Genomic DNA, 25,464 nt, shown 5'->3' with positions numbered 1-25,464 from the left:
GTCGACTTCTTCAACTTGGACCTCTTCCACACGCACGCGGTGCTCAATCAGTCTTAAACAATTTAAAACTTCGTTGTCTATGTATACATCTTGAAGAGCACTTATCCGCCCCAGTATTTCCAAAAAAAACTCAATATGTGTCTGTTATGACTGGGGTCATATGTGTAGTGTAGTGTTTTGGGGTTTCCTTTTGTGTCTTTCTGTTTTCCCTTCATTCAAACAGGGATGTGCCACAACCCGGCGCGGATTGGTGGACGGTCTCCTACCCGTCCTGTGATTGGCTGCAGCCTGCACATAAGGGAAGCAAAGATGCCGTCCGAGGCAGAGCAGGCCAGAGCGGGGAGAACAGCAGCAGCAGCAGCAGCAGCAGCAGCAGCAGCAGCAGCAGCAGCAGCAGCAGCAGCAGCAGCAGCAGCAGCAGCAGCAGCAGCAGCACACAACCCTCGTCCTCCTGCTCTTCCAACCAGCCACTTGTATCATACCGTGAAGCCTAATAAGTATGCCGTTTTTCTTTTGAGTTGGTTTTCTCCTGTTTTAAAGTAGTAAGGTAGGTAAGACTGATGTCATTATTTTTCTACTTTGTTTTGGTAGGTCAGCGTCTTATTTTTAGCTAGTATCGTTTTTTGGTTTGTTTGTTATATTGGGGATGGGCAACGGCGAAGCCGTGGTTTGTTTTTACCCCAACATACCGGGTTTTACTCAACCTAGCTCTTTTTGTCAATAAATAGCCCCTATATAAACGCAAAGTGTGTGTGGCTACTTGGGAGACGGGGAAGATTGGGGCCTATCCATGTTGCACCTTAGGCACCCCTAGACTGGGGCGTAACAGTGTCAAAATCGTATCTGCAGAAAACCCATGTTGATCGATTTGATCTGCTAATGCTAGCATGCTACCTCGGATCCCACCGATGTCTTCCATTATGTCAACACTCACGTCCCTTAGCCAGCCTTCTTGAATGTTAGATGTAGCCACGCCCCCTGATTTGCATATAAGAACGTGAAATATGAAACGGCATTATGAAATAAGTCTCTGGAAATGAAAAACGGCATTGTGAAATAAAAGACTCTGGAAATGAAAAGTGGCATTACGAAATAAAAGACTCTGGAAATGAAAAGTGGCATTATGAAATAAAAGACTCTGAAAGTGAAAAGTGGCATTATGAAATAAACGTACCATGAAATGAAAAAGTGGCATTATGAAATAAAAGTACCATGAAATTAAAAGTGGCATTATGAAATAAAAGTACCATGAAATAATTAAATGTATTTAATATTTATTGCCTCATTTATGTATTTCATAATGTATTTCAAATGCATATTTCATGTATTTACGTATTTATTCATTTATCATTCATTAATTTTGACTAAAATGTCATTTCCATACCAATTAACCTGATCCCCAGAGCCTGTCTTTGGACTGTGGGAGGAACCCGGAGAGAACCCACGCAGACACGGGGAGAACATGCAGACTCCACACAGAAAGGCCACTGGGCGGAATCGAACCTTCTTGCTGTGAGGCGACAGTACTAAGCACACGCCACCGTGCCGCTTCACTAATACAGGTTAGATTTGTTTTTCCACAATATATTTTTATTGAATTTATTGTGCATTTACATTTTTCATACATTTCATTTTACAACTAAATATGGTCTTATTCATTTTATTAAAAACCTACATGTTCAAAGTTACTTAGTGTCCTCAGTACGGCCTCTGGGTCAAAGGTCAACGGTTATTAAGCGCAACCAAAGATTCTCTCTCACACCAGCAGAGGGGGCTGGAGTGCTTAGTTTTTTCTGCATCATCCTTATGGCCCCTTACTATATGTTTTCACACAGCACTGCCCGCATAATGATAATGCAGGTATGATAAGTCAGGTATCCACTGGAGTGCAGGAAAATGCGTTCAGATACTGGGCTGTATAAAGAGAGTTGATTTTCATTTCCTCTGACAGCACAACACGTCAGACAAGAATTTCCATTGTGTTGGACATCTTTGCGTTTTATTGCCCAAACACATGCAAATAATCATTTGAAAGCGGGGGCTTGTCCTCTGGCATGAATTACTTCGATGGGGTGTCCTTTCTACAAACTCCGTTCTTGATTATTAAAAGCAAGGGACAGGGGAGGCAAACTGCATTTTGGTTCCTATTAAGGCAACTCCTCTCCTCTCTAAGAAGATTATCTCTGACACACACTCGGGAGTTACATAACGCTGTCAGGGGATAATATCGGACATTTCCTAACATCCTGCATCCTGCAAGTGAAAAAGTAATGGTGAAATAAATTGTGTTGATAATGATTGTTGGAGCTCTGCAAGATTTTTTCTTCACTTGTTAATCCTCTTTTCCAGCCGTTGCATGTTGCAAACGGCACGGTGGAATGAGTGGGCCACTCTGCCATTGCAGTCATGTATAGCAGTGGTCCCCAACCACCGGGCGGTCTGCAGGCCGTTTGGTACCGGGCCGCACCACAGAAAGAATTTATTGTTTTTTTTCTGAAAAATATTTCGGTCTGCGAAATATAGCCTAACATGAAAACGTTCCGTGAGGTAAAAAAGGTTGAGGACCCCTTTACACCATGTATAGTAATGAGACAGTCCAATAACAGAAATTCAGCCACTTTGACTCGAGTGCAATGTTGTCTGTTAAATAACAAAACAACGAATGTCCTAGTTTCATTTGTTATCACCCATGAAAGCAACGTGATCTCCAAAACCTGTTCGTAAAAATGTATACGAAATATTTGACATAAAAATTCGTAACAATACATACTAACCCCCTTGACCCCCTTGAGTGAACGTCTCTCCGCCATGGGCTAACCCTTTGATTCTGATGAAAGAGAAAAATGACACCAAGTTCGGCCCTGTAAAGCTTTTCATCTTAAAGTCACAATTGTGCGAGGGGACAAGGGAAAAGTGTGGGACGAGTGCCCGCAGGGTCCGTAGATATGATTCAAGTTTACAAGATTAAAATAAGTCAAAGAGGTTTCCACAGCTTGTTATGACTTCAAGTGGCAACACAAATACCAGAATAATGTAGCCTTTTAGTCTTCGATCAGACAAGGTTACATTTTTCCTTGTAAAGGTTAAAGGGACGTCGTCCTAAAAGTTACTCTGTTGTGGCCCGAAACAACCGCATCAAATCAGTTACACTGGAAACATCAACCAACCCAGGAGTGAATGAACCAGAACCCGGGATCGCTGTGCAGGCCAGTGTGGTGATGGATTGAGTGAGACCGCTGCATGAATTAGATGTTTGATCGACGTCATGGCCAAATCAACAGTATGTGCTGGAGGACCCGGGATTCACGTGCATCAGGTGAAAAAAAGACGTTTTACCTGCTGCTTTGTAACCCTCTTACACAACCCCTCACCAAAAAACATTTGTTATTGTTTGCGCTTTATTTGTGCACCATGAACTGAACTAAGAATCCCTTTGAGAAAGCTTTTCAGCAAAGAGCCCTTTCAACAGTCAACATTTCCTTTTGGAATTGAGTTACTCAATTTTGATTACTACAACGGCCAAAATATAACTAAATTTTTGTCGTCTTGAACTTGCTGACCTCTCAATTCCACCAACGTCTGATCCCACTAGCTATTCATCAAACATTTTGAACTTGGTGGATATTACTTGTTCCATCAATGTGGCGCAGCCTCAGGCTTTGAGTGACAGATCATATTATTTAGTGAACCTGCTCGACTTGCACAAAGGAAAGGTGGAAAGGCAGCGCACATTTTCTGTAAAGTACATATTGCCCAAAATATTTCTTAATTCAGTTATTAGTTCCCTCCCCAAATCCCTCTTCACCTTGAATCTTTCCATTCTTCAGAGGCTCAGCACATGTTTCCCCCCCGTAACCTACACCCGCGTGCCAGAAGCATGCGTCCTTTAAATATCAACCCTGCCTGGTGTTTAAATATCCAATAACAAGTTCTGCATGTGAACTTCGCCGTTCGCAATCATAAACATTAGAAAGCTTTGTTCTTATGTCACATCCTGGATTATTGATGTACAAGTCGGTAAAACAAAAAAAAGACTCCTGCTGTTTTCTGTCTGCAGTTGCCAGGCTGATGCAGCCATAACTCTACCCCCTCCCACCCTTTTTTTCTCTTTCTCCTTCTGATGCTTTCACTCTTGATATCTGTAGGTTTTAGCTTCTATCTTTGTCTTTTAAACCGGTTTTCCCTGCGGAGTCAGTTTGACATCCTGGATATATAATTGCAAAAAATGCATATTGCAGATTACGTCTGCTTCTCTCTAAATCCCTTGATCGTTTCCACAGGGAGGACAGGTAGTGACAGTGTGATAGAAAGTAATAGCAGTATTTTTGATACTCATAGTAACTTTAAATTGTCCTTGATCATAACCCAACTCTCTTTGGATAGGAACAGTGGGAAAGTCTTCAAACATAGTATTTTACATTACATTACAGGTCATTTAGCGGACACTTTTATCCAAAGCGACTTACAATTTAAACCCATGGCTTTAAATTCCTGGAAGGAAGACTCATTCTTCTGCCAACTCCGGAAGCACCATCAGACGAGACATGGGTCTGATGTAAGTTTGACGGCCGACTTGGACGTCAACTGACCGTACGCGTCCATCTCTACCGGCCGTGACAGCTGTAACTCGACCTGTTGGCCAAGAGGCCCGAGGCAGTTGTGGGTCAAGGATCAGAACAGTCTTCCCTACTTCCAGATTCTGGATTTCCCTCAGCCACTTTCCTCTGCGTTGTAGGTTAGGCAAATAGTTACGAATGAACCGTGTCCAGAAATGGTCGGCCAACATCTGGCTACTTCCTTCGCCCAAGGAGCTTGCTGTTGGCAAAGATGGCTTGTGGGAGGGAGGTGTCCCGCCACCCCATCAGGAGCAAATTGGGAGTGACAGGATCAGGATCACTGGCAGCAGATGAAAGATAGCCTAAAGGCTTTGAATTCATAATGCCTTCTACCTCAATCAGGACAGTGTGAAGGACAGCTTCCGAAGAGGTCTGATTCCCGAGAATCACTCTTAGGGCGTTCTTGACGGATCTGAGTTCGCGCTCCCAGACTCCTCCAAAGTGTGGAGAACCTGGCGTATTGAAGTTGAATTATATCTGCTGATTGGCCAAGTGTTCCTGAAGCTGAGGTTCCATGGCCTGGAAACATCGATTTAACGCCCTGTCCCCATATACGGCAAGCATATACGTGCTGGGCATCTCGCAGGGCCACACATTGTAATAAACTTCCGCGCTGCGGAAGGATCGTTCCCCTGTCTGCCCAGATCTCGAAGGGCTTGCCATGACGGGAGATGAAACGACGGAGTGCTAGGAGAAAGGCATCAACATCCATCATTCCAAGCAAATCCAGATGTAAGCAACGAGTGGTTAAGCATTTGCAGATAATTCCCCATCGCTTTTCTGTTCTACGGCCATGGTGAATGATAAAGGGTCCGAAACAGTCTACACCGGTAGACCAGAATGGTGGTTTAAAGAGACGCAGCCTTGCAGGGGGCAGATCAGCCATCTTGGGCACTTTAGGAGAGGATTTCCACCTCTGGCACTCCCTGCAACCGTGCTGATGTTTACGGATGGCTGGTCTTCCTCCCACGATCCAGTACTTGCGTCTCAACTCTCGTCTCGTCTCACTCGTCTCAAGACCCTCTCTGGGCCCGGATGCAGCAGGAACTCGTCATATTGCTTAATTATGAGCTGCATAGTGGGATGCTTTGGGTCCAGAATGATTGGGTGGATGATGTCTGGGTCCAGGTCCCGGGATCTACGGAGTCTTCCTCCCACCCTCATCAGCCCAACATCTGGATACAGTTCAGGAGAGAGTTGGAGTAGACGACTTTGCCTAGAGAGAGGCTTTCCTTTATGGAGAGCGTCAAGTTCTTCAGGGAAGCAGGACTCCTGGGCTTGTTGCAAAAGGAAAGTTTCCGCTGCTGCACCTTTGGCCACTTCATCGGATTGGGTCAATGTTTGCTCAGTGGCAGTGATGAGGTCACTCCAGCTTTGATGCTGAGAGGCATTCGGCCATGTACTGGTGGCAGCAGAAACATTCAGGCACATAGCAGCTTTCCTTAATTCAGTGCTGTTTGCGAGTGATGAGATGTGGAAGACACCCGGCGCAACAGGCCAGCAAGTCTGTTGGTGTTGAAGGAAGGAAGGTCCGTCCGTCTAGCAGTTAGGTTGAGCTAGGTCACCCAGTGTCTTGCCTCGGGTCAGGGCATCTCCAGTCATCTGAGTCTGAGTTCTTGGATCTCTGCAGTGGCACGACTCAGACTTCAACCAGGTCAATACTGTTGTGGAGTCACTCCAAAGGATGGTTCGGGCCAATGACAAGGTTGAAGTTCAGACTTCAAGGTAGTGGCCCAACTGCGCCCCTAACCAGACAGCACTCAGTTCAAGTTGAGGCATTGACAACTGTCTCTTTGGTGACACTCTAGAGCGGGCCATGACGAATGCCACATGAACATGATTTTGGCTGTCATGGACACGTAAATAGACCACGGTGCCATAGGCCCTTTCCGAGGCATCACAGAAGACATGCAGCTCTCTGTATACACCTGACTGGTCAGCACAAGAGGGCACATATCAGCGAAGCAGTCTGATGCGTGGGAGCCTCTGCCGGCCATTGATTAAGAAAACTAGGACTACCTTCAACATCACACGGGGAGATCTGTTTGGCTGATCTATGTACAGAGTGTCGGCAGGGCAGGGTGCACTGACGAGCAGATTGAGGATGTTCCCCGTAGCTGATTTCTCTGAGCTATGGGGGCCTGTGGATGGTTGAGGTACGATATTATGCAGGATGGTGAGATGAAACTCTTTGCAGATGTTGCAGGGCTTTTTGAGGGTGCAGTTATCTGGCTTATGACAGCAGGCACATCTGTAGCAACAATCATTCTTCTCTATCCATGTTCTTGGTTGTGATGGGCTGAACTCCTTCACTTTCCCAGGAAGTGTTCCTTGTTGTTACAGTATTGACAAAAAGGTTGGCACTGGTTTCCCACAGATGATCGCCCCCCCTTCCACGGCTCTGTTGGACATCAGGCTGGCTCTCCACAGTGGCTGTGTTGCTCAGGTACATCGTCGGCGTAGCCCTTCTCCCCAGGTTTGTCTGGACTGGCTCTCGTCTCTCCATTAACGGAAGTCCCGAGGCATGTTGGGCAATACTCTTGGCCTGGGCTTTAACCTGGAGCCATGCCGAAAAGTCTTCCAAGGTGTATGTTTGTTCTGAACCCTCTCTTAGGATGCCACGAAGCAGGCAGTGCTCAATGAAACCGTCTCGGTTTTGAATAGGAAGTTTGGTAAGTAGCCTGTCTACGTGAGAGCCACATCGCAACGCACTTCCGTCTGCACCTTCCACTGACCGCAGCATGCCAATCAATGAATGCACAGAAAGAGCAAAGTCCTGGAACGCGTTGCTGTCACCAAGTCTGACAGGTGGTGAATGAAGGATGCTAGCGATTTCGCTTTGGACCAACTGCTGTGGCTGGCCATACTTTGCCTTAAGGGCAGCAAGAGCAGATGTGTAGGGAGTTGAGGCGTGCATATAAGACTTCGCTAGTTTGTATGCACTTGGCAGCCTCAAGTGATCCATAAGGACCTGGAACTTTTACTGTTCAGAAAGGTGAGCGTGGATATCTAACAGATTCTCCAGCACCATGTTAAGCAGAACAAAGTCACTTTCCTTTCCACTGTCAAAATAAGGCAATCTTGGCTTCGGGACGCCAAAGGCAGTCGCCACTAATAGCTCCATGATACTAGCGCCCTCTGATACCCTCTCAGTGGGGCTAGGCAGGGAAAGAGGTGCAGGTTTCTCACAAACTGGATCTGAAGGCCTTTGACTCCTAGCCGGACGAGGTGCGGTCAGCGCTATATGGTGAAAAGAAGGAGGTGAGGGAGCTGCATGCTCTGGAATGGAAGGTTGAACTACTGGGTGACCCTCTGTGGTGGGATAAGAAGTCGCAGCCTGACTCACAGCATCTACGGGTAGACTCACAGCTGGAGGTAAGTGTTGGAGCAGAGAAGGGGATCGTCGACCCACAGGAACTGGATAGGAGGCAGATATTTGAGGAAAGGGAACCTGCTGTGCGCAAAGGGAACCTGCTGCTCGGAGAACAGGTCAAGAGGTTCGGCTGAATATAGAACTCTGGTTCTCGTGGAGAAAGGAGCCAGCACTTGAGGTGGGTCATTCACACTGGACATAGCCGGCAGAGCGGGTGGATGTTCTGTGGTCATTCCTACATCTCCTGTGAAGGATGTTATTAATCGAGCCTCTTCCAATTCTCTTTGGACTTTCCGCAGCCGTCGCTGTAGAGTAAGAGACCGGGTCATCCTCACTCGCTCCTTTAAAGCTTCTTGTGCTTGCCTATCCAGTTATTGTGCCTGTTCATCTATAGCTTGTTCCTCTTTAATCTGATTCTGCATCTCCTGCAGTTCTCCAAGTTTTCTCCTCTCCCCAATCATGGCCGCCCGGAGAGGGGTGAGCTCGACCTGCCGGCTCCTGTGTGAGCTTCGGGAACTAGCTAGAAGAGAAGGACCTTGGTACTGGCTCGCGCTTGCCTCTAGATCTGCTGGGTCCCACCTCTCCCAGATGGGGTGGAGCTGACGCCGACTGTGGAGCTGGGTGTAGAGCGGGCTGTAGAGCTGGGTGTAGGGCGGGCTGTAGAGCAGGCTGTAGAGCTGGCTGTGGAGCTGGCTGTGGAGCTGGCTGTGGAGCTGGCTGTGGAGCTGGCTGTGGAGCTGGTGGCTCTCCCACTGCTGATTCAGGCTGGCCGTAGTTGTGGCTGACTTCCTCTTCCTCCAACGCCAGGACATCAGCAGCATCTGGGGGTGGAGGCAGGCCTGCTTGGCTGTGATGAGGGAGGCTTTTGGGCTTCTTCCTGGAGATTCCTCCAGGGTCCGAGAAGCCATAGCGGTCAGGTTACCGTCTCTTTACTACTGGTTCCAGCTTGGGAAGCCTTCTCTTCCAGGTCCAAGTCTCTTGACTCCTTACCATTGCCTGCCATGGTATCACTCACTCAGTCTCCGGCTCGAAGGACCATTGAAGGAACTTTAGGGGTGATGTTGTTTGGGGGGAGTGAATGTTGGGTGAGCAGACAGAGTCTCGGTCAGAAGACCCGAACGGCAAGGAGTGAGAAAACGATGCAAGGCAGGTTGGATGTAACACCAGTAGTTTATTTCCTTTTTGTGAGCTTGAGATTTCTTCTGTGTGCTGCATCAAAAACAAACAAAGAAACAATACAATTAAATTAAATAACGGAGTGGTCAATCAAACAACAAACAATCCTACATGGCTCCTGGCACATGTCTGAGAACAAAGGAATTTGTCAACGTAGGACATGTCACAAAAAGGCATCAAAGTCATAAAAAATAAACAATCAAAAGGATAAATTGAATTGACCACTCACGTTAACTTGAATACGCACACTTTAGGATACGCTGGAGTACTGGCAGGGAGTGGAAAAGGGTGAACTGCCAGGGGAGCAGACTATTTATAGTGTGGCCCGAATTAGCACATGAATGCAGCGAAACCGCGGGTGGCCGAGCGGGCTTGAATATCCTTACTCCTTATTGGATGAAACCACAACTTACTAACAAATAAAATCACTCGTGATTGGCAGCAAAACCACACATGGGCAGACCAGGCTTGAGTTTCCTCGTTCATGATTGGATGAAAACACAACCTTCAATCACTCTGCCAACTCATTGGTTGGCAGATCTTTCGCTAATGATCACCCGCCTCATTTTATTTATATATATTTATATATTCATATTATGCTGTATATTCATTTCATGGTTATCCTATGTAGGCTACTACACTATTATTAGGATACCAACCAGGACATTAATGAATTTATAGAGAAAATGAACATTTGCCACATGTTTATGCAAAGAAAGAGCTTTATTAACAACACACAAACAACAACTACATACAAAGTGAGGATCTGCCCACACTTGGGTAACGGCGGTTTAAAAACTACAGCTCAGTAAACTGTCGGTTTGCCTCCTCGGGGTTGTAGACTGTCACTGGCGCCGTGTTTTCCGAGGCAGGTCAGTTATGCAGGCGCCTCGTGTGTGTGGCGACCGTACAATCCACCCCGAGACCCCGCCAACAACGCCATCCTCTCCGTCCGACGTGAGCTCTACGGTGGCGGATTTCCAGAGTTCCACCTCGTCATCAGCCAGGACACTTTGTCTCGATTCCAGCAGCTGTAAAAACAACAATGAATCAGTACTGTGCGATGCGATGCGTACGGACACAATACATCTATCAATGCACCTGAAACAAGTCAGAAAATAAACTCTGACCCTCTTTCTTCTCGCTCGACTCTGCGCTGAATCCTTCGCAGCTTCCGCCCGCAATGAGTGTTCCGCCTGAACCTGAAGCTCCTGCGTCCCGTCTCAAAATACGTCTCACAGGCGGCTGGAAAACAATTAAATGAGTGTGGTATGAATACAAAAAAAATCAAACGCAAGTCACAGTAACATTTAACAAAGAAGGAGAAACAGTAAACAGTGTCACTTACACACAATGACGTCGTCTAAATCTGGACTTTTCCCGGAGCAAATACGAGGTCACCGCCTCATTATGAAGCGAGATTAGTCTGTGAAAACAACATGTACAGTTATGATTGGTATCCATACGTATATATTTCCTTATACCGCAGAATGAAAGCATATTCTTTAAATCTGACCCTTGCTCCGGTTCGTAGCGCCTGTGATTCGTCTCGGAGTTGTGAAGACGGCGCACCGCTTCCTGTAAACGACACGGCAAAGAAAATACACTTTAATAAAGCTGTTTCTGCTCACTTGTAAGGCTACTAGGCTACTCTTAGCTTTCGTTTTAGGCTACGCTACTTTTAGCTTAGCTTGCAGTCATCGAACATATTCTTACCGCTATCTTGGGATTGTGCGCCCGTCTCCTCTTCTTTGAGTCGGTTCCTCTCCTCCATGGACAGAAACCCGGAGAGTCCCGAACGCTCCAGTGGAGCGAACCGCTCGTTGATATCGGCAGTTTGTTGTTGGAGTTGACGAGACGATCCACTGAGAGCATTCAGCAGTTTCTTCTCGTCTGTCTGCGGACTGGCCGAAAGTTGGTGACCGCGGAGAGGAGTTGAAGGCGAGTTGAACGCGAGACGTCGTCCCGCCATTATTCACGAACCAGCAAAAACCAAACAAAGGAACTGGAGATACAGTTCTTCTGAATATAGTAACACACGTGTCTGTTTCTATGCTCGTCTTGCAAGTACTGCTGTCTGAGTCATGCCTAAGACCTCACACGTGATTGGACGAGGAGTCTAAGGGTCCTCCAATCACATACAAGGTTATTGTTATACGGAAGGACCAGTATTTTAGGAAGACAAATGGTTGGGACTTTGAAACAGCTGATATGCTTTATGTAAAGCAATGTTTTGGTGTCAGCAGAACGACTTTCCCTAGAAAACTGTACAGTGGTGTCTCTTTCTCCATTCCACCAGACAATCTAGGATGAGTCTGACAGACATGCAATGTTGACAATGTATCATCAGATGTACCCTTGTGTCACTGAGGTTGAATGTTTTGCCATGACATGTAAGCGGGTAACGTATATGAATGTAACTTACTCAATCGATAGATGCAGAGCATAAAGGTCAGCATATGTTTATGCTAAGTGGTGTGGAAACACAGTTTTGAGGAACCCGTCCTTGACCCTCTAGCAGAACTACGACCTGCCATTATAAAGCAGTTTATAGTTGTTAATGTTGTGTCAAAGGGTACGGCATTTAAACATGTTCTTGCACAAGTTTCCTGGCTTCATCCCCACCCGGACAGACATTTTTATGGAAAGCCAATAGAAGTTTGGGGCTTGCAGGGAACAGACACGTCATACCCAGCATCATTTCTGCCAGTTGAGCGCATTGCTAGAAGATGTGTGGTTAATACATCCTCTGTGCATTTAAGTAAGACCAAAGAAAAGGTCACTGTAGTCCTGCCACTATGCACTGTAGTTGAGCTCTAGGAGACTGATCTCTGCAGACCCCTCATGCTGATTCAAATGTTGTTTGTATGGAATGCTCATTTTACCTTGATTAAAACTAATTTTTAAAGAAGTTATTTTGTGTATCTTTTTTACATAACATTTGCCATTGCTAATGGCGTACACAGTAATCTAGCATATTTGAATTAAATAAATCAATTCAAGCTAAAATGTAAGAGTCTATAATTAGGCTACTGAGCCTGATCCATTTGTACCAGAGATTTTCTTACCTTTTAAAAAAATGTCACCTGGGCTAAAACTCCCTATGCGACCCTGATTTGCATTTGTATAGCTCACAGCACTTTCATTTACATGTCAAAGCCTCCCCTAGAATTAGGAGGAGGGGGGTCATGGGGGGACAACTGCCAAGGGAGGCCCACATCAATTTCTGACAATTTACGGCAGTTTTCGGCGTTGCCCGCAAATTGCCGCAAACCTGAAATTCCACGACAATTTACAGTGCCGCATACTGCCGAAAATCCCACTTTTCATGCAGTATGAGGCTCTCATCTACAGTCATAAGATTACCATTCTTCCCTATCTAATTGTAGCCTGAACACTCATCCCTTCACCAAAAAGCTCACATCACTCAGGACTGAATCACATTCCCTCCTCTGTCTGCCTCCTCCACTCTCGCTCACATGCCCCTTAAATCAGTTGGTGAAGCTCCCGTTCTCTCTCCCGAGCTTTTAACGCCATGATCTCGAGCACTCCATCAGTCGAAGCTTGCAAAACGATGTTCATGCACTTTGATTATATCCTTTGCACTTCATAAAACCGTACTTACATTTTTTGTGTCAGCATTTGAAATATTTTCGGCTGCACATATTCATCTATTAAATTGTCACAGTAAAGGCACGTTACAATGTTGTATTTTAAGCATGCATTTCATTGGATTCAACACGTTGGTTGAAAACATTCGCAGTTCTAGTTGATGGCACAAATGTATGTGTTTCCTGTAAAAACAGTAAGCCAAAGTAGCCAGTAGCACCAAATATGAATTACAGCCCTCGCCACTACATTATACATTGACAGCAGCTACTAGCTAAAACTAGATATTTAGTTAGATCTAGATGGGGCTGTTGTGGCTGAGAAGGTAGAGCGGGTCATCCCTCAATTAGAAGCACCTGCTGTTTAATCCCAGATTCCTCTAGTCCATGGCACGGTGTCCTTGCAGGATGGCCGAAGTTGCTCCCAAAGGTAGTGCAATCAGTGTATGGATGTGAATGAATGATTGAATGGATACAATACAGCAGAAAATTACAGCCTCAAACCCTTCTTCCTTTACTGTGATGAGAGATTAGGAGATGCAAAGCCTTTATACTATTGGGGAAAATTGATAAAATGTGGTGGCTACAGATTCAACAACTTGAAGCTGACCCAGATTCCATGAGAAAAAACGTGCACAGAGTGTCTTATTTTCAAAATGATTTCTTGTCTTTGAGGCAGCTACGGATAGCTTTGCCCTTAGAGAATGTCAGATCAAATATTTCAGTGAGAAGGAAAGGTCACAGGGACGGATGTGAGCTGCTACCTGTATCTTCAACATGTTATCAGGCAGTATTACAGGTCCACTGTCCACGGGTAATGTGTGCATGCTTGTATTAGCAAAACCATGACAGCGAAATGACCTTGGTGAAGTAAATGACATGAAATACTGTTTGAAGACTTTCCCACTGTTCCTATCCAAAGAGAGTTGGGTTACGATCAAGGACAATTTAAAGTTAGTATCAGAAATACTGCTATTACTTTCTATCACACTGTCACTACCTGTACTCCCTGTGGAAAACAAGGGATTTAGAGAGAAGCAGACCAAAGTATCTGTAATATGCATTTTTTGTAATTATATATCCAGGATGTCAAACTGACTCAGCAGTGAAAACCGGTAACATTAGTATGTGAGTGGATGAATTATGCGCAGTATTCAATGACTTCGAGTGGTCAGACAATGAGCACGGCACTGTACAATACAATAAATTGTACAGTGATTAAATGGAGGAAGAAGACAATCACGAATCAGTCACTTATCTTAATGGTAGTGTTGGGCCCTCCATTTTGCTAGTAAACCTCACCATGTTTTTCTTTACTTAAGACAAAGGAAAAACACAGAAACATGGGGGGATCATGTCTGATCCAGGGTCCTATAATAACGACCCTCGCTGGGAGCCAGACCATAAAAAGAGGATGAACGAAAAAACGCACAGAGCTCCGATTGGACAAGAACTGTGTCACATGAGCAAGAATCTTCCTCTTTCATTTAACTTCCCGTTAACAACAGATTGAGACACTACAAGGCTCTCAACATTCTCGGGTAAAGATTTTATAACTTCAAATTCAGGCTTGATATCACATTCAGCAAGGTTTTTTTAAAAGATAAGTAGTGGCTTGATTATTATTTTGAGTTTTACAGTAGTGTAAAACTCAAAATAATCTGATTACAATTAAGATTTTGAAAGCAAAATTACAAAAAGTAAATTTTTTTAAACATTTTCTCCACCAAAATATTTTCTCCCAGGCATAGATACACACAAGATCACATGGCCTTTAAAAAATGACCTTTAAGAGGCCAATTGTCCGCTGTTATTTTGAATACTATCATTCTGTGATTTCTCATCGGAGGCTAACTCAATTTCAAGTCAACCTCAGTTAGCGTTGTATTATTGTCCCCTAATATTTAAAGCAAAGGAAAAAAGAAACAACGTTTTGAAGTATCAATTGACTGTTGGGTGTATCAGAACAGTAACATTGGTGGGTTTTTTAGGGTTACATTGTTGAGAGTAGCTAAGCTAGTTAACCACTAGCCACTAACCACTAGCATTGTTGATTTTCAACGACCTGGAGGCCCGATTCCCCTTTGTCCACTGAGTTTTTCCACTAAGCTCAAACCTTCACTGCGCCGATCGAGCCCATCAAAAGAGTAAGAGACTGGTTTTCTGGGCAGATGAATTTAGCGTGTTTTATATAAACTTTGATGCTTAGGCCTACTCTATTTCAGGGGTCTTCAACGGTTTCAGGCCAAGGTCCCCCAAACTGATGGCGAGATGGACCAGGGACCCCCTATTCTACGGAGTTTGGTCGCCGTCTTTTTAAGAGCAGTGAGAGCGGCGGCGAGGAGGGAGACGCGGAGACCTCACTGCTCCGTGTGTGTGAAAACTTCAAATAAAGAACTATTGTATTGCAATCAACCCTGCCGTGTCATGCTGTCTCTGCGCCCCGAGGACCTACATCCTTGACAAACCTCTTCTCCATCAATGTATCTGTTCGCTACAATGTGTATTTAAAGACAATAACTTCAGTTCTGATTCTGAAGACATTTCAATTTGTGGAAAAAATTGGTTGAAAAAAAAATTGTCTTATCAACCTAAAATTTCGTGACTCCCCTTTCGTACCTCCATGGACCCCCCTTGTTGAAGACCTCTTCCCTACATAAAGCTTCAGAAACACTGGATCCTGTAGTTGTGCAATGTGATTTGAAGTTGGGGACTCTGTGTCTATGCAGCTCCTCTCCCCCCGGTCCCCTCTGGTGAGCTGCATGGACACAGAGTCCCCAACTTCAAAGGGCTCCTCCACCCTCCTACACCTCTGCTGCCTTCCTCCCTCCCCCCTCTATCTCCCCTGGTGAGCGGCTTGGACTGTGAGGCCACTTCAAAGGGCTCTTCCCCAACTGACGCCGTGACCCCCCGCCTTCCTACCTCTCGGTGACGACTGACCAGGTTCGGAGACAGTTGAGGAGACTCCACCAACGCAAGGCTGCAGGACCTGACGGCTTGGACTGTGAGGCCACTTCAAAGGGCCCTTCCCCAACTGACGCCGTGACCCCCCGCCTTCCTACCTCTCGGTGATGACTGACCAGGTTCGGAGACAGTTGAGGAGACTCCACCAACGCAAGGCTGCAGGACCTGATGGCATCAGCCCCAGAGTCCTGAGGACCTGTACTTTCCAGCTGGCTGAGGTCCTTCAACCCCTCTTCAACCTGAGCCTGAAGCAGCAGAAGGTCCCGGTGCTGTGGAAGACGTCGTGCCTGGTTCCGGTTCCCAAGAAGACGACTCCATCTGGCCTTAATGACTATCGACCGGTCGCCCTCACATCCCATGTGATGAAGGTGCTGGAGAGGCTGGTCTCTGTGAGAATAACTTTCTTTGATTTCTCCAGTGCCTTCAACACCATCCAACCACTTCTGCTGAGTGAGAAGCTGCGGGTGGTGGGGGTGGACTCGTCCACCGTCTCCTGGATCACTGACTACCTGACAGGCAGGCCACAGTTTGTCCGACTGGGCAGCGTGCTGTCTGATACAGTGGTCAGTGGTACTGGAGCTCCACAGGGAACTGTTCTGTCTCCCTTCCTGTTTACCTTATACACCACTGACTTTCAGTATAACTCGGAGTCCTGCCATCTGCAGAAATTCTCTGATGACTCTGCAGTGGTAGGGTGTATAAGGGATGGATGGGAGGAGGAGTACAGCGCAATAGTGGAGGACTTTGATGGAATGTCCTATTGGTGGGCTTTTTCTGCTACAAATGCTAAAGGTTGTTGCAGTCACTCAGTTTAATTTATTATTTAGGAAAGTGACCAGGCTGGTGACTGGAATGAGGAAATCTGTAGCTAGTTCTGTGGCTCAGACTGACAGCACCTGTAGCACTCCAAATGTCACTGCCTGTGAAAAGCCTCTTGTCAGGACGGAGGCGAGAAACGCTTCAATTGGTCCCAGTGGTGTCCATCACCACCAGAAGTCTAGTCACTTCCATTGGCCCGAAAAATGCACAAGAAAAACAGATTTTTTAAAATGTTATTTGTTGACTCACTGAGATTATTCGTCATCCCTAAATTCTTCTGACACTGCTTTTCCTTTTTCACCCAAATCACCACCAAAAGCAAGCTTGAACCAAACCCCAAGGGTGGAGCCAAACAAGTTATGACATTCACATTTAGGGAGAAGAAAACTCATCCTCCGAATTAAAACATTTTCATACCTCCGAATATAATTGCCATTTTGGTCACAACAAAGTTTTACTTTCACTTCTCTACTTGAAATTGATAAACATATAATAACTTACTATTCAGACAGGATTAGTGTTAACTAGGCCATGGAAACAATGTCAATGCCTTGTAAATTATTTCACACACATATGACACCATAAGAGGGAGGCAACCCTGCGTCAGATTTACGACACTAATCTGGGCTAACTTGGCTCTCACCGCCGAGCCCAAACTCCTATCCTGTCTGAACCAATAAGATTCCCTTCCTATGTTGTTTTGTAAAGCCATGGTGTAACAAGGTGGAGGGAGAAAGGAAGTCATTTAAAAAATGATCACCAAAGATCCAGTGCCTGCTCAAGAGTCAATCTAAACCAACATCATGGGTTTAGACCACAAATTGGACTTCCCTCTGAAGAACTGTAACAGGTGCTACTTTTTAAATGTAGTACTAAAATTAAGGCAGTTAAACAATAGCTGCTACTACATAAATAACTGATTGAATATGGAATTATGGTAAATTTCCTGATATCAATTGCAGGCTTCAGTGAATATTTTGCGGCTTTTCAGGACTGAAAAATGGCATTAAAAACACAACATACATTTTTCAACAATTATTGTAAGAACTATTCATTTAGGTCAACGGACGTTTTGAAGAAAACTGTTAACAGTGAGTTCACATGCTGAACATTTTAGCAAACAGTTGCCTGTGATGTTCGATAATCACTCTCCTTTTCCAGTTTTTTGGTCTCGACCAACTCTTAAAAATAATTTTGCTGATATATACTATATAGCTTTTAAAAAAGATATTTGACATTGTTTGCAAGCTAGTATTTATTTCCGTGTGCTGTTTACTGCTGAGCGCTAAGCTGCTATTTTCACTGAAAATAAAGAAGGTTAAGAGAGTAGTCGGACAGAAGAAAAAAAAAATGGAAAATGTCCTTGATAGTTGTGTTCACAACAAGAGTTATGTTATGGTTCTTAGTTTATTAGTTTCAGAGTCTTTGCAAAGTAATTTGACCAATCATTAGAAAAAATAAAAAACACATCCCACAAGTTTATCAAATGTATTTTATGTGTAATTAAACACAAAGTTAACGTGTGCTAGCAACATAAAACTATACTATGGCTCACTTGGAGGGTTTCCATGCTTTCAATAAACGACCCTTGACATGTTTTATTTAATTTCTATAATTTGAAGGGGGTGGGTAGCACACACGTGACTTCAAAGCTCAACATTTCACACATATTACCATTATATTTTAAAATAATCCACAGTATGAGACAGGAGACAATTTAAAACAGTTATGTTTGTTGTGATCTTGGCAATCACAACTCAACCTTGAAGTCTTTGAGTTATTAATGTAAAAAATGGATACCCCTTACAATAGAGACACAATTTAAGCGTCGCCCCTGACAGGACTACATTGCTTCAGACCAAACACCCACATCCCTAAAGTGCATAACGAGAATCACAGTACACTACTTCACATTAAACTGATTTTCTCATTTGTATCCTGAAATAAGACAGTGAAAACAAAACACTTGGGATCAGACTGTAAGTATACAATAATGTGAAAAGGTAACTTTGTTGTTATGCAATGTGAGCGGTGTCCATGATGGTCTGTCCCACTGTCCTACTTCAATTTTTGAGAATTCCTTCGGTGGTGATAATATGACCCAAATTCATTACTTGTGTCTTGGGACCACCAATGACTGAGTCCTCGACTTGTGGCTCTAAGAAAGCCACCCTCTTTCCACTTGACCGCCGCTCTCCTGACTCGACTTGTCTGGGGTCTGAGCAGAGGATGAAGGCTCGCCCACCGCACCCTCTCGATCCCCCACCCCGGTTTTCCCGGCATCGGCAAGGGGTGAGGTAGAGGTAGAGCAGCACCAGAATGATACTGACCACACAGGAGGCCAGGGTGGTGAACGCTGTGTTGAAATGTTCGGCACTCCTGCCGACTGCTAAGCCGCTGGTGGAGACCGTGCTTAGGTTTCCAACCACTACATTGACCTCCAAAGATCCGTTGGGGTTGTTGTGGTGCCCGCGGGCTGCCACGCATCCATAAGTCCCAGAATCCTCCATTTGGGCTCCCCAGATTTCAAGCGTGCCATTGGGTAATACTACTAACGGAGTATTCGGATCATTGGTTGATGAATTCACTACACTCTTCGGGGTTAGCCAGAACACCTCTCGGCCTTGAGCGTCCAACCCTGGACATGGCACTCTTAGCCTTTTGCCAAGCTCCACTTGGTAGGTTTGTGCCTCAAATGGCATCTCTAACACTACCTCCTGGCCACATTCAGATACCGGTCCCGATCCGTCCCTGCATGGATATCCACCTCTGAAATCCACTAGTGGCCGATACTGTTTCCACATCCAATACTCCAGCAAGGCAAGTAAAGCACAATCACAGACTAAAGGGTTTTCCTGCAAATAAATCCCACCACCCCGGGTAAGAGCCAAAAGGCTCTGGACAGGCACCTCACAAAGCCTGTTGTATGACAGATCAAGAAAGGTCAGATTACGAGGCCCTCCAGGTTCCCAATAAAGCCCAAGGGGGAAAACCGTCAGTCTGTTCCCAGAGAGGTAAAGCTTCTGCAGGCTGTAAAGATTGCTGAAGGCCCCAGTGTTGATCTGAACAATCTCGTTGCCAAACAAGAGCAGCTCTTTAAGTTCCTCCATCCTGGCAAAAATGGACTTGTTCAATGCTATTAGTTGGTTGAAAGAGAGGTCCAGATGGAGGAGGTGTGGCTTTGCAGTGAAGGCATCTACCTTGATATGGCTGATAGAGTTGCGGCTGACAACGAGTGTAGCAAGTCTGTCAAATGGCCGGGAAATCCAATCCGGGGTCTGCAGGACAGTGAGAGCATTGTGGCTCAAGTCCAACAGTGTGGCATAGCCTGGGAGATCAGAGGGCACTATGGACAGATTGCGCCCGCTGCAGGAAATCATATCACTGGCACAAAGGCAGCAGGCACAGGAAGAGCAGAAAGGCTGCAGCAGCAGGTTTCCATTGGCTGCCACCAACAAAAGTCTTGCTGAAAAGCTGTGAGGAAATGGGATGCATCCTGGTGTTCCTTCGAAATGGGGTTCGAGGTTACTGTCTCACTGGATGTACACGTATCCGGGTTCTGATGTGAATTCGAGATCTGTGAAGTGAGGACAGAGAGAGAGGATACAACGAAGAGGTTAAATGGAAATAATTCTAATATTCTCAACTAGTTTTAGAAATAATCTACTGATCTTTTTTATCCGCCCCACAATTCCTCCAACATGGTTGAACAATAGACAAACTCTTATGTAAATTACATTGTGCCTTAGCTCAAGATACTGTCATAGCTGGCTCAAGCTATGCCAAACATCAGGAGCAGGAGACAGTGTATGAGATTAAAGAATATAACCCAACAGGAAGAACATAACTGATGAAACATACCCCAAAACCATAACGATCCTATGAGGTGGGAAGTCAGTGCTGTAAGTGTGGATGTGTGAAACATGGTGTGGTGCATGTGTGAATGAAGAGAACAGCTCAAACACAACGGAAATAACGCATGGAGACTGAAGCAGGGAGTGGAAGGCCAGGTCTGCCTCCTCTGGATCCTCCTGTCAACTGGCAGGGGCATGGCATATATGGACCTTAGGAGACAGGTGCTCTCCATTAGCCATCAGGACAATGCCCCACCCAGGCTCACCTACAGGGCGACAGTTAGTATGAGTAGTGGATGGTGTTTAAACATAACCAATTAAATGCACATCAATCAACTTTTCAATGTTAACATTAGCTCATACCTGGTTTAAATCTTAAAATACTTTTAGATGTTCAAACCCCCAGAGTGTAACCACTCTTAGCACTGGCCCTGCACCACCTGGACTCTCCTTACCCCTTAACAGCTGGATGATGATGTTTCAGCTACAATAAGGCTGTCAGGAGAAGAACAGGCCAGGGCAGTCCACGCCAGTCTACAAAAAAAACATCAGAGATTAGATAGGGCTCTAAACAGGAGCACGAGACAACATATCCGCCACCACATTATCCTTCCCTTTAATGTGCCTGATATCCAGAGCAAAGGACTGCAGAAGCAAAGACCACCTAATAAGCCTTTAGTTCAGACGCTTAAGTGAGTTAAGAAATTTAAGTGGGTTGTGATCTGTATAAACTATAACAGGTACCCCAGACCCAACATACACACTAAAATTACACTATTATTACAAGTAAAATTACACCCTATACCTGCCATAGGACAGCCATTTGAACATATTATAATTGATGGTGTTGGTCCTCTTCCTCCATCAGCGTCTGGTGCTAAGTATCTGTTAACAGTGATGTGCCAGGCGATTAGGTATCCTGCTGCCTATCCGTTGCGTTCCATGACAACTAGAGCTGTGGTTAAAGCTCTGTCACAGTTTATCTCCATATTTTGCATTCCGCGGGTTCTCCAGAGCGACAGGGTTTCAATTTTTACTTCTCACATGTTTGCCCAGATTCTGAAACAACTCCGGGTAAGACATTCTAAATCCTCGGCGTATCATGCTCAAAGTCAGGGGGCGCTAGAGAGGTTTCACCAGACCTTGACCCCCAATTGATTGGGTATGGTATTGTGATGCCCCACTCCATACCCAAGGTTTCAATCCATCGATCAACCACGTTGCTCTGTTCCTCTAATTATAGCATTAAAATGTATTGGAGTATTCAATGTGACACCAAGAACATTAAACCAAATGTAAAACGCTTGCAATATATTTATATTATATTGAAATTAAACTACATAACTTATTTATTTCAAAATCAAAAACTGTTTTTCTTGTTTGTTAAACCGTTATCTCAAAATAACTCATAACGCCCAGCAGATAAATAGTAAACAAGAAAAGTTTAGAGCTGCAGCATTTAGGCAGTAAATAAACCAACAGCAACTTTTCAAATAATTAATAAATTATTTTGTAATAATACTAATAATACCATTTAAAGTAAGGACTTTTGAAAAGGGGACTATTTGTAGCCCAAACAACCAATTGATTAATCAAGAAAATAATAATAAGCAAATTGAAAACAACGGAATGACTAAATAGATAAATGTATCAAGTGGTTGTGAACGACAGATTAACTATTTTATTTTACTGCATCCCACTCTCCAAACACTGGTTCAGAAGGGAAAATATGAACCAGGATTTGACGACAAAACAAACTGAATAAACACCGTACGTCTCACCCTTCGTTCCCACACCGCTGCCCGTTCAAACCATCATCTCGTCCGCGTTCACTATGCGCACACCGCGCTCTCCTGGACGCGATGCCGATCCGCATCCCATGAGTGGAACCTGAGACCTACCGGTCACTTCGCTCGTTACCCAAACGGTCCGCCCGAAGTGTGAGGAAGGACGTGGAGCAGACGTCTAGAGAGTTCATCTGCATCTCGGCTTGCACGCCGCCGCGGAAGTGGTACGCCCCGGGAGCAGACACACACATATACAGGCAGCACACCAGTGCGAGAGAAAGGGGGGGGGGGTGCAGCATCAGCACCACCAACTCAAGCGTTAGTGTTGTATTATCTATCTAAACTGTATTACTGTGGATTAATGTTGTTGTTGAAAAAAGCTGAATTATAAAACGATATGGCTTTAGGTCATTTAAATGTGCTTGTGGTAGTTTCATACCTGATGAATATGCAAATTAAAATTAAATATCTGTTCATGAATGTCTAATTTAAATCTCTCTCTCTCTCTCTCTCTCTCTCTCTCTCTCTCCTTCTCTCAAAAAGTCAACTAGTAAGAGTGACGTCATTGTGATTCCCAGGTAACAACGTTACACTGTCTTGTTTGTCCAATTTAAATGTGTGATTTGCACCTAACTGTAACGACAAAGGTTCACAGGAAACTTTTTTTTTCCAATCCTTCCAATCAATCCACTTATTTGAGGTTGGGTCGCGGAGGGGGGGGGGGGCATCTACTAGCTCTGACTGGGGGAGCCCAAGGCATTCCTAGACCAGTGTCCTCCAGCTATAGTCCTGGATCTTTCCGTGGCCTTTTCCCCAGTTGACCTTTGTTGGATCTCACCAGATCCACCACAACTGGCGGGATGACCACTCACCCTATCTCTAAGGGAGATGCCTGCCCCGCTCCCCAGGAAACCTTTTTTCCGCTTGCACCAGTAACCTAGTTTGTTCGGTCATGACCATAGGTGAGGGTAGGAACGAAGATTGCCCGTAGATCGAGAGCTTTGCCTTCTGGCTCAGCTCTCTTTTCGTCACAGCGGTTTTGACTTTCCCAGTTTTTCAAAAGTATGGATGCTTGATGCTTTATAACCTCGAGAGCCCCAAACTATGGCTTTGGAAACTGTGGGCAACAGGACAAGATTTTGGTATCGGAAACGTTCTACTTTCCGTTTATAATCCGATGGTTTCCATCAGGGTCGAGGAGGCTTTGGATGAATGACTTTGGTCAAGCACATTGTCTCTTCACTGCATGGATTTGAGCTAAAGATCTCTGGGGCATAAGGGATTTTTTACCCTTTTAAGGCACCCTGACAGTGTAGTATATGTACCTGTGTATGCTTACAGTGAATGTCAATTTAAATAGTTTAATCTTCAGCAAACTAAAGCGCGCCTCATGTCAATCTCACAGCACTGCTGTCCATGGCGGTTCAGCGGTGGAGATCTTGCTTTGTTAGAGATAATGTCAATGTAGTTCCCCATCCGTGTCTTTAAACATGTCTTTTTAGTTTGTCTCTAATAGAGCAAAGCAGGGTTTTCACTGTGCTGTTAAATGCTAAATGCATGCTCAATCTTTGTGCCAGAAAATAAATAAGTAAACCAACACTGTTGGAGCTTGCAAAAACTGCCTTATTTTTTGTTTTTCCTGTAAAAAAACAAACAGCATTTGTAGGATTTGCTTGTTGAGGCAGAATACTACAGCTGCCATTAAGCTGTACAAAAGGTTTTACATAATCCCCGTCATTGTATTCTTAACCGCATAGTGCTGAAGAATACAAGATTTAGCTTACAGCCTTATTCATTCACGTAATATGTCCACATTTGATCCCAAGTGTTCCCCATTACTGTGACTAGAAGCTTTATTTTCTGCAGCACTTATCTCTATCTGTGCTGTTTTACACTGTGTGTTTCCAGATGGTGTCTTTAACACCACATGACAGTATCTTCCGCTTAACCAATTTGTCAAGGTTGTAACCTTTGGGCTTGAAGCTCAATCTTTCCCTCTTTTTTTTCCCGATCTTATGGATACTCACACACATGTCCGGTTCGATGTCAGACAAAAAAAAGGTAAATATATCATTTGGTTTTTAAACATGAGTCTATTCCATTAGCTGACAGAGGAGAGAGTAACATGAATGTCATGCTCCGGAAATCACACATCCTTTTACACTAAATGGGATTTGAATTCAATCCATAATCCTAATCTTAGGGCAGATATAAGAACTATAAGGTTATTTGGTTTTCTCATGTGATTCCACAATTTAAGGTTTCTTGTTGCAGATAATAGTGCAGACGTGAGGTTATGTGTTCATAGAAGGCAGCTTATTTTATGGCAAAATCCTATTTCCTATACATACCAACATATTATGGTATCAGATTTGAGAACATGGAAGTGTTGCCTTTTGATTGAATCACATTTTTCATTATTATTCACTGCAGGACACAGCCATAGAGTGTGCGTGTTGATGCATTAACTGTCTCCTTTTACACTTGAACACTAAGCAGCAGGTATCCTAAACCTAAGTGTGTTTTTTAGAACACAAGGTGAGCATGTTGAAATGGAAATTCTGTCCAACGTCTGTGCGCAAACCGGAGCAAATCATGAAGTAGATCATTTGTGTGATTTCACAACATTTGCAAGCAGAAATGTATTTGTGCATGAGGGACACAATCTGTGTCTTCAATAACGTAATTGAACACCTGTCTTGGGGTTTTCTCTTAGAATAATTGTACATTGACATTAATTAGATGCTTGCAGGTCATGATTCAAGCCTACTCAAAGGATTCTTCCTTTGGCTTTGATTTATATAGTCTCTCGTGTCACAATCTGTGCCGCAGAATCAGCTCCCACTGGTCACTTCCACATGACAGAGAGATCGAGAGCATTGCCATCCGGAGTAGATGAGAGAGAACACTTTGTTTACGCTTAAACAAACACGCTTTGTTAAATGACTTCCTGGGATACTGTCCTGATCCCGATGATCGAAACTGATCTGTTTAACACAGGAAACCATGTCCCAGTTCAAGAGGTCACATACCTGCTGTCCACTCACTCTGAACCTTATTGGAAATTTTCTGTAGGTTCCAATGCACTTCCATGCCACAGTCATTTTCTCGGGCTAAACAACGTGTTGCAAGACACAAACACACAAGCACTTGGCGCACGGCATGGCCTTTTTTTTGCAGCCATAAAGGCTTTGTGATTATTTAAACCCTTAGAACCAAAAGATAAAGCTTCCTTCTCTGTGCCTTATTCCTCAATGCCATCACATG

The 25,464-nt window shown here is 44.6% G+C and overlaps 2 protein-coding genes and 1 long non-coding RNA gene across 7 annotated transcripts; 1 reads left to right on the top strand and 2 right to left on the bottom strand.

Moving 5' to 3' along the window:
* Nucleotides 1-335: 335 nt before the first annotated feature.
* Nucleotides 336-15,162, top strand: LOC144406177 (uncharacterized). The gene is made up of 3 exons (XR_013467375.1): nucleotides 336-547; nucleotides 1,404-1,562; nucleotides 14,999-15,162. It is a non-coding gene; the product is annotated as an uncharacterized LOC144406177 (long non-coding RNA).
* Nucleotides 9,870-11,241, bottom strand: LOC144406173 (uncharacterized). 2 transcript variants are annotated; one of them, XR_013467372.1, is made up of 4 exons: nucleotides 10,682-10,866; nucleotides 10,514-10,591; nucleotides 10,296-10,410; nucleotides 9,870-10,196 (listed from the first exon to the last, which is right to left on the bottom strand). XR_013467372.1 is itself a non-coding variant. In XM_078101020.1 (4 exons), exons 1-4 carry the CDS (start codon nucleotides 11,135-11,137, stop codon nucleotides 10,165-10,167), a joined length of 465 nt encoding a protein of 154 aa, XP_077957146.1. In that variant the 5' UTR covers nucleotides 11,138-11,241; the 3' UTR covers nucleotides 9,870-10,164. The 2 variants fall into 2 exon arrangements, 1 of the variants encoding a protein (XP_077957146.1); XM_078101020.1 differs by lacking the exon at nucleotides 10,514-10,591 and adding an exon at nucleotides 10,882-11,241 and having other exon boundaries at nucleotides 10,682-10,743.
* A 2,766-nt stretch (nucleotides 15,163-17,928) lies between the features above and the next one.
* On the bottom strand, nucleotides 17,929-22,439 carry LOC120818191 (amphoterin-induced protein 2). Of its 4 annotated transcripts, XM_078101015.1 has the most exons (4): nucleotides 22,192-22,439; nucleotides 20,866-20,944; nucleotides 20,418-20,676; nucleotides 17,929-20,133 (listed from the first exon to the last, which is right to left on the bottom strand). In XM_078101015.1, the coding sequence occupies exon 4, from the start codon at nucleotides 19,934-19,936 to the stop codon at nucleotides 18,620-18,622; it is 1,317 nt and encodes a 438-aa protein (XP_077957141.1). In that variant the 5' UTR covers nucleotides 19,937-20,133; nucleotides 20,418-20,676; nucleotides 20,866-20,944; nucleotides 22,192-22,439; the 3' UTR covers nucleotides 17,929-18,619. The 4 variants fall into 4 exon arrangements, 3 of the variants coding, with proteins under 3 accessions (XP_077957141.1, XP_077957140.1, XP_077957142.1); XM_078101014.1 differs by having other exon boundaries at nucleotides 20,418-20,944; XM_078101016.1 differs by lacking the exon at nucleotides 20,418-20,676.
* Nucleotides 22,440-25,464: the final 3,025 nt, after the last annotated feature.

This window comes from Gasterosteus aculeatus, chromosome 4, assembly GCF_964276395.1.
Source record: "Gasterosteus aculeatus chromosome 4, fGasAcu3.hap1.1, whole genome shotgun sequence".
In the NCBI taxonomy this organism is placed as follows: domain Eukaryota; kingdom Metazoa; phylum Chordata; class Actinopteri; order Perciformes; family Gasterosteidae; genus Gasterosteus; species Gasterosteus aculeatus.
Note: the sequence above shows the minus strand (reverse complement) of the source record. Positions and strands in the feature narration are given on the sequence as shown.

Bases quoted from the DNA above. Each gene is read 5' to 3' on its own strand.
- LOC120818191 (XM_078101014.1), bottom strand. From the start codon at position 19,936: ATGATTTCCTGCAGCGGGCGCAATCTGTCCATAGTGCCCTCTGATCTC.
- LOC144406173 (XM_078101020.1), bottom strand. From the start codon at position 11,137: ATGGCGGGACGACGTCTCGCGTTCAACTCGCCTTCAACTCCTCTCCGC. The intron at 10,744-10,881 runs GTAAGAATATGT...TGTCGTTTACAG, and splicing joins CGCACAATCCCAAGATAGCG to GAAGCGGTGCGCCGTCTTCA. The intron at 10,411-10,681 runs GTCAGATTTAAA...ATTGTTTTCCAG, and splicing joins CGCTACGAACCGGAGCAAGG to CCGCCTGTGAGACGTATTTT.